The following is a 12009-nucleotide window of genomic DNA, read 5'->3' as shown; positions in this document are numbered from 1 at the left end:
AACTCAAATTCAAAAAAAAAAAACAGTAACATGTCCAAGCTTCCATACATAGCACCTATAAAAAAGAGTAAAAAACAATAAATAATAATAAATTATTCTATAAAAAAGCATGAAATCATTACAAATATGAAGTAAAAAGTTACAAGATTAACAAATTGATTCGTATCGTTGCTTGAATTAGACGGTAATAAATTAATTAACTGTTGTTGCTTAAAGAATATTGACTTCTTCAAGCAAGTATCCAAATGTCGTTTCAAATTAGTGCTCTTAGATTTCAAGACAGAAAGAGGATGTTTGCAATACTTACACCTTACTTTACTTTGTTCGTTTATGATTTCAGGTTCTAAGAAATCATCCCACACCTTTGATCTTCTTGGTCTCTTAAAGGCTTGGAAAGGATTTTCAACCTCAACTTCTTTTGTTGTGCTGTCAACAATAGGTTCAGAAGCTTCTATATTACACTCTTCTTTGTTATGTTCATCATCAACATTCACAAAAAACTCTTCAACTCTTGAAACACCAATGGGTGTTGAAGAACTTTGTGGTTCACTAGACATATCTGAAAATACAAGTGACAATATAAATAAAAAATTAAAGGAATATTTATTTAAAAATAAACAAACTCACCAGAGGGGAAATGTACTATTTGATCGTGGGAGCCGGGACATGAAAGTATAGTCAAAGTTCGCTAACACACAGACGCCAGTATTTAGACGAACAATGGGATGAAATGCTTCGATTCCTCAGTTTTGAAAGCACGGTAGAGTGGGGTTTTCTAATGAACATTTGTATCTTCTTCTAGCTGATCTTAAAACGATTAGCATATTAAGTATTGAAAATGAAAATTCGAAATTGCAATAAAAAAAACCAGAATGATCATAATGAAAACGAAAGGGGCAAACCTGAGGAATCGAGAAAGGCGTGAAAAAATAAACTCTCTTTTGTCAGTTCCCAACACGACCATAAACAATGACCCCAGCATGTTCTTGGACAGCTCAACAATAATCAATTATTAATTGATTTTTTTGGGGTGATGGAGCTTGTTTACACGTTGGATTTATATACAAAGAAACAGCTCACATTTTGATAATAATAATAATAGGAAAATACATGGCATGCCCGATAAATATTTTGGAAGTATTTAAAGCAAGTTCCATTTTTATTTTTTTATTAAAATAAATTCCCCAAAATAATGTGTTTATATAGTTTGTCAGAAATAGCTCGGGATTTAAGGTTTTTGCTTGTTTGCTTCCAAGTTCCAACGTTGGAAACTTCGGAATGAGGTTCAAAATAATATTTGTTAATAGATGAAAATAATATATATTTCATATATAATTATCAAAATAATGTTTATATAATATTAATTAAAAAATATTATCATTCGAATTGATTTATGAGAGAGTATATAAAATATTAAAAGATTTTTTTTTAAATATGACAATAAACACAACAACATAGAAATATTCGTTTATCATTTTATTTACGAAAAAATCATTAGTGAAAGGATAAGTTATTCATTTATATTTATTATGAAGTTTATAATTAAGTTAATATTATTAATGGCTCAAATATTAATGAATAAGAATAATTAAAATATCTTTAAATGATAAATAATATTAATGATAAAAATGACATGTATTATTATTATTATGAAAGTATTTTTATCTTTCTAAAAATATTAAAATTACGCATATATTTTGGTTATATTAAAAGTATAACGTAATACAATAATTATAGTTTTGTGTAATTATATATATATATATATATATATGAAAGTATTTTATCTTTTTAAAAATATTAAAATTGTAACATCCTCAATACCGGGTTAGTGACTAAAGTGTGAGATTTAAATTTCAGTGACCAAATTAAATAAATTGAAAAGTTAAGGAATTAATTGAAAGATGTTGGTGTAGGATTATTTAGCAAATGAAGGATAAAGAAAGGGTAAATGAGTAATTAAGCAAGGGGTAATAATTAAATAATAATTGTGTGTATTTTATAAACCTTTGTGAATCATAATTGGGGAAAAAAGGTTTCTAGACAATTCCTTCATCTTCTTCATCTCCCAACCGTGAAGCACTTAAGACAAGGTAAGTTGGATTTCTTTTAGTTAATCCTTAAAATTCAAGTATGGTTTTGGTTAAGGAAGACTTAAGAAACATGATGGAGATGAAAAAGGTCATAGAAACTCAAAGATTTGTAAGTTACGAAGGATTAAAGATAAGAAGTGGATAAGTGAAATTTTGAATAAAGATGTATAAATGAATTTAGAAGTTTAATTTGACTTCTCATAGGTGTGAATAAGAAGTTATAAGCGTTAGAAGTAAGTTTGGATTACATGAAAAATTTGGTATGATTCTTAACTTTAAGAATTTGGATGAAATATGAGAGCTTATAAAGTGTTGGAATGATAGAGATTAGTTAACGTTGTTATAGATGAGTTTAGTAGCATAATAAGTGTTGTATACATGAAAATTTGGGTGAAGTGTAAATGATTTTTGGGTTTTCTGGATAGCTGCATCGGTACACTATGAATAAGTACCGATGCACTAAGACCAATTTTGAAGGTGCATCGATACATGGTTATTAATACAAATTCATGATGGTAACTTGATCCGGTTATGGGTAAGATACATGGTTATGCAACTTGTATGGATTAGATATGTGATTTCATCACACTTCATTCTATTATAGTATCATTATATATATATATATATATATATATATATATATATATATATATATATATATGTAATTCTTTCAGTTTTACATATATTTATGATTATTTGACGAGTTAAAATTAATGATGAGATTAATTCCTTAGTTTTTTTCCAGTAAATATATTGCCATCTTCTATTTTTAATCTCAACCATTTATTTTCACTTATCCAGTTGTCCTAAGTATATATAAATATATTGATTTAATTGGGTGTAATTATACACATAAAATATAATTATTTTTTGAGAATGTAATGTATAAGTACAAAATGGTATCTCATCAACAATAATTTTAATAAATTATAAAAGAGAGATTAAATTCAAACTTTATATATATTTAGGATTAGGATCCACATACACAATATAAAATTTATATAGGAATTGATATATTTCACAAGGTAATTGTATGAAAAACCTAACTAATTATAAGAAATTATAATTATATAGCCATATTTAACTGATAGAATATTATTATATTGTAATAATTTATATTATAATTGATCGTATAAATTATAATTACTTAGATATATGAAATTAAATTTGAAAAAAATATTAATTATAAGATTAAAAAATATAATTATATTAATTTTTGTCATCTTATTCAAAATAAAAGAATTTAATTGAGACCTCTAATTACATATAGTTCATCGAGACCCGATATCTATTTAAACACCTTAACATAGTTACCCTAAAATAAATTTAATTTAATTATATAATGATATTCTAAATTTACTCTAAAAATAATATCTCTTTGTCTTATTAGGTTTAAAAAAATTCTAAATATTATTTATCTTTTTCTTTATCTTTCTTTTTTGTCAATATTTCTTTTTTTCTTTACTTTCTTGTTTTATATAATTATTTTATTTATTTTTAATAATTTTACCTTTATGATATATTTCTTCCTATATTTTGACATTTCCTCCCATTTTTTTCATTGTTTTTGTTTTTTCTCTTTTTATTTGTTAGTATTAGATTTGGCATTATCACGACTAATCAATATGATGCATATTTGTTATCACGACAATTAAGTCAGTTTAACAAAATTTCAAATACATGATGTCCTGGTCGAAGAAGCCTTGCAGTTATTTACTTTTTTTCATTTCTGATTTAATTACCGAACACCGACAATATGTAGTTTGTTATTTTGTTGTTAGGCCATTGGTGTCAGCATGCTAAAACTTAGCGGCAAAGCCTTCCTTTTAGCATTTTAAGATCTTTTTGGTCATCCAAAATTTCAAACAGTAGATTAGGACAATTGTAAATTCACATTCAATGTGCATATATGTCTTAGTGAAAGGAATGTGATGGCTTAGTGAAAGGAGAGAGAGTATACTTGTTTTGATATATATATTTTTTAAATTATTAATATTTAAATCGAATCATATTTTTTTATTATATTATATTTATTATCAAATAAAAAATTAGTTATGAGGTAAGTACAATATAGTATATTTATATTAAATGCTCAAACCCTTGATATTTATGATATTTGAACTCAAAACCTCAAAATATAACAACAATTTAAAAAATTGGTTATTACAAACATTATCATTAGAAATATATTAAATATTTGACATTAGATAAATAATTTTTTTATTAATTTAAAATAAATATGAGAAAATTTATTCAAAAATAATTTTTAACCATTTTTAATTCAAGAATATTTATTCATCAATAATGTATTTTTAATATATTTTTAATAATGTAATTTTAAAAAATCTAAAATTATAATATAACATTTTTTTCGAGTTGCTCACGAGCTTTTCGAGTCGAGTATCGAGTAGCTCGTTTTGGCTCGTTAAGAACTCGAGTCGAGTTCGAGCTCGAGTCGAGTCCATTCGATCTGAGTATTTATCGAGCCAATATCGAATCGATCTCGAATAGCTCGCGATCTGTATCGTCTCATTTACTGCCCTACTTGGGAGAATTGAGTATCATGCATGCGCTAAACCACTACATGTTTTATATATTTATTGCATTTATTGACAGGAAAAAAGGAGAAATAAAAATGTAAATTGGTATAAAGGATTAAATTACTTTAACTGTTAAGTTCAATAACATATTTGAATATAATTTATAAATTTTTTTATTGTTTTATTTTTTATTAATGAAAGATATAACTTTTACTAATAGAAAAAATAATTTTTAATTATTTATTTATTATAATTTAATATTGCATATAGCTATTAAATTATAATTAATAAATAAAAGTCAAGAATAGTTTTTATTAAAAAATTAATAATTTACAATTTTAATAAAAAAAATATATTTGATTTTAATAAAAAAAAAATATTTAGAAAGTCGTCTTCTTCACCTTGAGCTAGCAAATAAGCTGGAACTCTTGATACCCAAAGCTCAGCCGTACTTCTCTGCCATTGACGATATGATGAATATTAACCCAGAAAAAAGGCAACAGCGAAGAAAATGAATAAAAACCCAGAGTAAGAACATGGTCAAACGAATGTCGCCGCCGTCAGCCAACTTCATATAAGATCCTCAGCTGATGCACCGGGGAAAGAGGTTGTTCTTAGGCGCGAATCCTCAATCATAAGTGCAAAAACATGTTCAGAAGTGCTTCGTAGGCTTTGGTTGGCGGCGATGAACAAGCTCAAGAAAAGTGGATGGAACTGGGCGATGCTTTCACTTGCCATTGATAGAAGGGGGGAAAACCCAGAAATTCATGAGATCTGTAAATAGGTAGGTTGAATGGCTATCAGTTAGGGTAGTTGCAAAGAGTTTGAAAATCTTAGTCCGATTCGATTCCACCACCGTATGAGCATTCGTGAACGAAAATAAGTAGCTAAAAAATAATTAAAGAAGAAAAAAAACTAATTGTTTCGCAAAAATATTTAAATAAAATTAAATACACAAGAAAATTCATGATTTCGGGGCATCAGCCGCCAAAATTCCATTTACAATAGAAGTAGCCAAGACAACGCCGAGAAACTCGGCTCCTGCCACAGTGCCCGCCTGAGCCAACGCGCCAAAACTAACGGCACTTTCAATCTTCTTTTCAGCCGTCTTCAACTCTTCCTCCACCGTGAAGATCTCTTTCCCCGCCGTCACCATCCCTTTCTCCGCCGTCTCGAGTCCTTCTTTCACGATCTCCACCGCTTCCTCCTCAGCTTTCTTCAGCTTCTTCCTAAAACCGAACAACGGAACATCCTCTGCATTCGACTTCTTCTCTGTAACCGTCAATGTCATCGTCGTAGCCAGAAAGAACAGAAGCTGCCTCCGGTTAGAAAGAGAAACCACCGGTGCAGGTTTGCTAACATGCGCCTTGACCGATCGGCCACGGCGCGAAGTGTGCGCACAGTGAACCGAGAGAGAGTGGAGCATAGGTGGCGAAATTGTGGAAGCCATTTCTGCTCTTCTTCACAGTCTGATCCTTTGGGAATCAAAATGTGTGACGCTCAATAAATTTAAAAAACAAATAAAATCTTCTTTTTTATGTCAATTACGGGAATACCCTTCTTCGCTCGAAACGTCGTCGTTCACGTTTCGGTCTTTCGCTCCAAATCCCCAATATGTGATTTTCCTCTATAAATGGTTTTCAAATAAAGCTGAAACTGAAACCCCAAAACTTATTTTCAGTACTCCATTTTTTTCGCACTTTTGGGCAAATTATTGAAGCAAAGAAGTGATGGCTGAAGAACATAAGGCGGAGGCGGCGGAATCAGAAGCGTCGGTGACAATGACGGAGCGAACTCCAAACCCTGGAATAGCTGAAACCCTAGAAACACAAGGATCAGTCGAAGCCACTATTGACTGTGCAGTTCCAGGGGGCAGCGAGTCGACATGCAACAATAACAGTAATGGTGAAAGCTGTGTAGTTGCTTCGGCTGTTGGTCGAGAGAAGACTCTGGAATTCGCAGACGAGTTGACAGAGAAAGGATCGAAGGCTTTTAAACAAGATGATTTCGCTGAAGCTGCTGATTGCTTTAGTCGCGCCCTTGAGATCAGGTTAAACTTGAGCTTCAGTTCAATTTTTCATCTCCTTTTGTTTTCATAAATATTTCCCTATGAATTTATATTGAGAAACTGATTATGTCTTGCTAGTAGGACCTATGTCTTCAGATTAGAGCTGAGGGCTTGATTTTACAAAATTATTTTAACTTTCTTTCAAGGTTTTTCGACGTTTAAAAACAGAGTATTGAACTTTTTAAATGAACTTGTGATATTATATTTTAATATGTGAGATAATTATGTTTGATTAACATTTTTTGAGGAAGTAAAATGCAATTGGAAGGTTTCTAGAATTTCAATAAGTAGCTTAATTAACGTGTTATCTTTCAATATTTTTCTTCTTTTGTTGTCAAAATATTTTTACTTCATACTAGGGTTGCGCATCATGGTGAACTTGCAATTGAATGTCTCAAGGCGTACTATCTCTATGGGCGTGCACTGTTGTACAAGGCTCAAGAGGAAGCTGATCCATTGGTTTCTGTACCAAAGGAGTGTGAGACTCGGCAAGACTCGAAGAAAGAAGGGTCGATTAAAAGTGCTTTAATTCGGGAAACTTCATTTGCTTCTGTATCAAGTAATACCAAACAAGATGGCGGTAGGTTTTCGTAAAGGGATTCTTGTATTCTAGTTGAATTGAGCTTAGGTACTTGAGTGTAGTTGAATCTTTTTCAATGTCTTGATATATTTACTATTTCTTACATATGGTACGAAAGTGTCAGTTAGACTCATTCAAATTTTCAGTCAGAGTGTTGTCAGTTATAGATAGTAGCTGCTTTACAATTAATATGTGTTGCTTATGGAATATATGTTAGCCAAAAGCTAAAATGTCAACTGTTCTTTATTTTGTTGTGTTTCAGGTGGAAAAGCTGAGGAGGAGGAGGAAGAAGATGATGATAGCGACGGTGATGATGCTGCTGAAGCAGACGAGGAGGCAGATGAATCTGACCTGGATTTGGCATGGAAAATGCTAGATGTTGCCAGGGCAATTGCTGAAAAACAACAGTTGGGTGACACCATGGAGAAAGTGGATATTCTATCAACCTTGGCTGAAGTTGCCTTGGAAAGAGGTCAGTACTTAACTATTCATTATAGTTAGTTGCAATGCTTGTTTTGGTTATGTGGGGGAAGGGAGGAACCCTCTCTACCAATTTGGCTGTAGCTTTTTCTTGAAGCATCTTGTTTTGCCAAAACATAAATTTCTGTTTGATATGCTTCTTTAGAGGACATCGAATCTTCACTTGGTGACTACCAGAATGCTCTATCCGTTTTGCTCCGGCTGGTTGAACCAGATCACCGTCAAATAGCTGAACTGTATCCTTCATTGGGTTGAAACTTGAAATATCTATATTATTTAGATAATCATTCTTTACTTAATACCCTATTCCATCTTTCTGTTTCATTCAAATTCTACATATGCTACTTAACCCTTCGATTTAGAAATTTCCGCATATGTATGTGTTTGGAAATTGGCTCAAAGCCCCAAGAAGCAGTTCCATACTGTCGGAAAGCCATCTCAGTTTGCAAGTCTCGGCTGGAGCGGCTCAGAAATGAAGTAAACGAATCCTCGGGATCAGCATCATCTGCAGTTGCTTCTGAATTGGATTATGGTATACAACAGTCCTCGAATGGCTCACAGAATGTTAAATCTGTCAAAGATAAAGAAGCAGAAATTGAAACACTAGCTGGACTTGCCGAAGACCTGGAAAAGAAGGCAAGTGCAAATTTTGATACTGTCTTTGAATTAAAACCTTACCGTATAGCTTTATTTATTCCATCCATTTCTGCATTTGCAGCTTGAAGATCTACAACAGCTGGTCTCCAACCCAAAATCGATTATTGCAGAACTTCTGGGAATGGCATCTGCCAGGGCAAGGGGCGATGAGAAGAGTGCACCTCCTGCTGTGCCGAGCTCTTCACATATGGCTACTGCCAACAGTGAGGGTCATTTTGATTCTCCAACCGTTTCAACTGCTAATACAAACGGTGGGCCTGCCGTCACACATCTTGGCGTTGTAGGACGAGGAGTAAAGCGTGTTTTGACAAGTACAGGAGCGGTAGAATCGAACCCGATTAAGAAACCCGCAATTGACCCACTATCTGATAAAGGAAATGGAAGCAGTGCAACTTAATGTTTGTGATCCTAGATTTCGTCCATGCATGCTTTAATTATTCCTATTACAAATTAATAGTCGTCGGTGTTTGCTATTTGTGCCGCTGTTCGCTAGATGTTAACAGATTCTTCCCTAGTTACTAAACTTAATTCTGCTTATAACTGCAATAGTACTAAGCTAAAGTTTATGTTCCTTTATTCTATATCGTGACACTTATTATGGGTTTGCATTCAGAGCGAATCCATTGAAATGATCAGCATAGTTGTAATGTCAAAATTAATCTACACATGATTATTTTAATCTTTATTTTTGTTTTAATTTATAACATTTCGATTTATAATCAAAATGGTCTTTACTAGAAGAAATTGTTAATTTTAAAATGGCATATCATCTTATTAGACGTGAAGTATAATGCGTCACATAAAGTGGTTAAGATAATGTGATAATATCAATTATTCAAAGTAATATTGTGATAAATTATGTTACTTAATATATGTCATGTCATTTAAAATAATGATATGATATATATTATATCATTTAAAGTGATGACATAATATATGATATGTTAAGAATTAAACTAAAATAATGACATGACAAATGATACGCTGGCAATTAAATACTTTTAAGAATGTTATATCAATATAAAAGTTATTTTAATAAAAGTTTAGATTAAAGTATTTAAAAAATTAAAATTAAATAATTATTTAATAGAGTAAATTAGAATAGAATGGTCGTTCTTGCATTTGTAATATCAGATCTAAATTAATCTATTATTAATTTAAAACGGAGATTATAAAAAAATTGATTTAATTTCAATATTATACTAATAAAAAAAATCAAAGGATGGATTCAGAATCTCTAACACAAACTTGCGTTCCTTTGCTTCGACATGGTCAAGAGACTCAAATTTCGGAATACAGTTATGGATCCATAAATTCGGATCCTCCTTTTTATCACATTCCATATTAGAACTTTAAACTAAATAGAAGCGTAAATACTAAAATTGCAATCTTTTTGAAGCAATCAGATAAGGTTCTAGCCAAGGCTAATTACTAAACAGCCTGTCTCCCACCCTCGTCTTAAATGTTATTGTCTGACTCCTTATTGTTACTTCAATATCCCCAATTTTTAATTATTCTCATTTGTTTAAGTTAGATCCGCGATAAAGAAAGGGAGAAAACGGTGAGAAATGGGGAGAATGCAGCAGTATTTGGCTATGAAAACCGATCCCGTCGCTCAAGAAATGATTAGTTCTGATATCAATGAACTCAAGCTGGCTGCTATGAAATTGATCGATGATGCAACTAAACTTGGAGGCCTGGGTTTTGGAACTTCTTTTCTCAAATGGGTCGCCTCGTTTTCTGCTATGTAAGTTCTTTCTTTTCACCTTTGTTCAACACCGGGCTTTTTTTTGTTAGGTTGTAAAAATTTATCAATGTTTTATGGCGGTTTGGATTATTTGGGTAAGCATTAGATGTGTCTGTTTGTATGTTCGTGTGGTTATCATCCGTGGACGGAACGGAGTTCTGTATCTGATAAACAAGAAAGGGGTTTCCCCCCCCCTTTGAATATGAAACTTATTTTTGCATTTGTATCTGAAATTTTCTAAGCTGCTTTACTTTTGAAAGTTTGATAAGTGAGCTGATGAATCCGTACTTCGATGAGTGTCGGATATAAGTATGTGTTCGATAAAGCGATCATACACTATCCCGATCAAGGGACTTACTGTTAGAATGCAAAAATGTTTACAAATGATTTGATAACTTTGTTTGCAATGCAAATAATGGGAAATCTAGCTTGATGAAATTCACTTAATGAACAACATCTTGCGTCTTAGGAATATGACTCCTAATTTATCTGTACTTGATGAAGATTATGAGTTTATTCTACCTTCTTAATTTGTCTTAGAGCCTCTGCGCTTTTTGCCTCAATCTCGGTTGTGATTGTCAATATTAGTATGTATTCGACACAAGTATGTTAAATTTTATTTTCTATGTTTTTCAATGTATTTGGATGATCTTTGAAAGGTCATATATTCGGTTATTGGAAAAGGGTGCTTTACCAAAAACGAGAAGTCGAAATTTCATAGTTTTTCTAGGTTGCTGAAGAAATGTTGATGTACTGCAATACTTGTGAAATTTTCAAAAAGATTAAAAAGCTTCTTGTGTGAGTTCTTTGAATGACTATGCTTCATTTGTAGCCTAATTCTCCTCTTTTGCTGTGAGAATTGAACTTCATGAGGTTCATAAAACCACATATATTTGTTTGTGTATATATATATAACAAGGATTGTGAATTTGCAATAAATACTTATTCTGTATGATCTGTGCAGTTATTTGTTAATCCTGGACCGAACAAACTGGAGAACAAACATGTTGACTTCACTTCTGGTACCTTACATCTTCTTGAGTCTTCCTTCAGGATTGTTCGACTTTCTCAGGTGATAATCTTTACCATTTCTTTCCTCCGAGTTGTCTCTTTTTCTTCTTTATATTGTGTTTTGCTTAAATATTGTTCATTGAACAACTATTTAAATACATTCAGGGGAGATGTTGGAAAATGGATTGCATTCATCGCTGTCGTTCTGAGACTGTTCTTCCCCGGACACTTTCCAGGTTTATTCTCAATCTAAATTACCTTTTGAACATAACAATATAAAATTCATACTTTGCTCCTGGTATTTGTAGACTACATGTTTCTCAACTTGAACCCGAATAATTGTCCTTGTTACTAAATTCCTTTTTCTGATACTGTAATATTGCGTGAGTTGCAGATTGGCTGGAAATGCCAGGATCATTGATACTTTTACTGGCGGTGGCTCCAAATTTCTTTGCAGTCACCTTGAAGGGCAGCTGGGTCGGCGTTTTAATATGCCTCGTAATTGGATGTTACCTGCTACAAGAACACATCCGAGCATCGGGTGGATTCCGGAATTCCTTCACTCAGAGTAATGGTATATCAAACACCATCGGCATTATCCTTCTGTTAGTGTACCCCATCTGGGCTCTTGTGCTCCACTTCCTCTAGCCGACAGCCAAACAGACCCGGTGCTGAATCATTGTTGCCTTCGCAAATACTTGAATAAAAGCCTCTGCTGTTTTTAATGTATTTCGTATGTTGAAGCCTTCGTCAAGACTGGATTGGGATTCATATGTGATATTAGTGAATGAATGAACCAATAAACTAGCAATAATTTCATTTCTTTTGTATATTTT

General features: G+C 32.1%; 3 protein-coding genes across 4 annotated transcripts; 2 read left to right on the top strand and 1 right to left on the bottom strand.

Annotated features, from left to right (window-relative positions):
* Window positions 1–5549: 5549 nt before the first annotated feature.
* LOC120200261 lies at window positions 5550–6130 on the bottom strand. The gene has a single exon (XM_039201155.1). The coding sequence runs from the start codon at window positions 6078–6080 to the stop codon at window positions 5595–5597; it is 486 nt and encodes a 161-aa protein (XP_039057086.1). The 5' UTR covers window positions 6081–6130; the 3' UTR covers window positions 5550–5594.
* Window positions 6131–6243: 113 nt separating this feature from the next.
* On the top strand, window positions 6244–8871 carry LOC120200259 (protein HGV2-like). Of its 2 annotated transcripts, XM_039201153.1 has the most exons (7): window positions 6244–6680; window positions 7058–7208; window positions 7239–7278; window positions 7541–7750; window positions 7904–7994; window positions 8121–8394; window positions 8477–8871. In XM_039201153.1, exons 1-7 carry the CDS (start codon window positions 6361–6363, stop codon window positions 8810–8812), a joined length of 1422 nt encoding a protein of 473 aa, XP_039057084.1. In that variant the 5' UTR covers window positions 6244–6360; the 3' UTR covers window positions 8813–8871. The 2 variants fall into 2 exon arrangements, with proteins under 2 accessions (XP_039057084.1, XP_039057083.1); XM_039201152.1 differs by having other exon boundaries at window positions 6247–6680; window positions 7058–7278.
* A 1013-nt stretch (window positions 8872–9884) lies between these two features.
* Window positions 9885–12005, top strand: LOC120200260 (cold-regulated 413 plasma membrane protein 2-like). The gene is made up of 4 exons (XM_039201154.1): window positions 9885–10162; window positions 11127–11234; window positions 11339–11409; window positions 11568–12005. Exons 1-4 carry the CDS (start codon window positions 9984–9986, stop codon window positions 11819–11821), a joined length of 612 nt encoding a protein of 203 aa, XP_039057085.1. The 5' UTR covers window positions 9885–9983; the 3' UTR covers window positions 11822–12005.
* The last annotated feature ends 4 nt before the right edge of the window (window positions 12006–12009 follow it).

The sequence above is a fragment of the Hibiscus syriacus genome, unplaced genomic scaffold (assembly GCF_006381635.1).
Source record: "Hibiscus syriacus cultivar Baekdansim isolate YM2019G1 unplaced genomic scaffold, ASM638163v2 tig00005929_pilon, whole genome shotgun sequence".
Taxonomy (NCBI): Eukaryota; Viridiplantae; Streptophyta; class Magnoliopsida; order Malvales; family Malvaceae; genus Hibiscus; species Hibiscus syriacus.
This window is presented reverse-complemented; position numbering and strand designations above follow the sequence as displayed.

What these genes read in the sequence shown, in the direction of transcription:
- LOC120200261 (XM_039201155.1), bottom strand. Translation starts at nt 6,080, where the DNA reads ATGGCTTCCACAATTTCGCCACCTATGCTCCACTCTCTCTCGGTTCAC.
- LOC120200260 (XM_039201154.1), top strand. Translation starts at nt 9,984, where the DNA reads ATGGGGAGAATGCAGCAGTATTTGGCTATGAAAACCGATCCCGTCGCT. An exon ending in GTCGCCTCGTTTTCTGCTAT is followed by an intron (nt 10,163 to 11,126) that starts GTAAGTTCTTTC and finishes TGATCTGTGCAG; the next exon opens with TTATTTGTTAATCCTGGACC. An exon ending in GGATTGTTCGACTTTCTCAG is followed by an intron (nt 11,235 to 11,338) that starts GTGATAATCTTT and finishes AAATACATTCAG; the next exon opens with GGGAGATGTTGGAAAATGGA.
- LOC120200259 (XM_039201152.1), top strand. Translation starts at nt 6,361, where the DNA reads ATGGCTGAAGAACATAAGGCGGAGGCGGCGGAATCAGAAGCGTCGGTG. An exon ending in TAATACCAAACAAGATGGCG is followed by an intron (nt 7,279 to 7,540) that starts GTAGGTTTTCGT and finishes GTTGTGTTTCAG; the next exon opens with GTGGAAAAGCTGAGGAGGAG. An exon ending in TGAAGTTGCCTTGGAAAGAG is followed by an intron (nt 7,751 to 7,903) that starts GTCAGTACTTAA and finishes ATGCTTCTTTAG; the next exon opens with AGGACATCGAATCTTCACTT.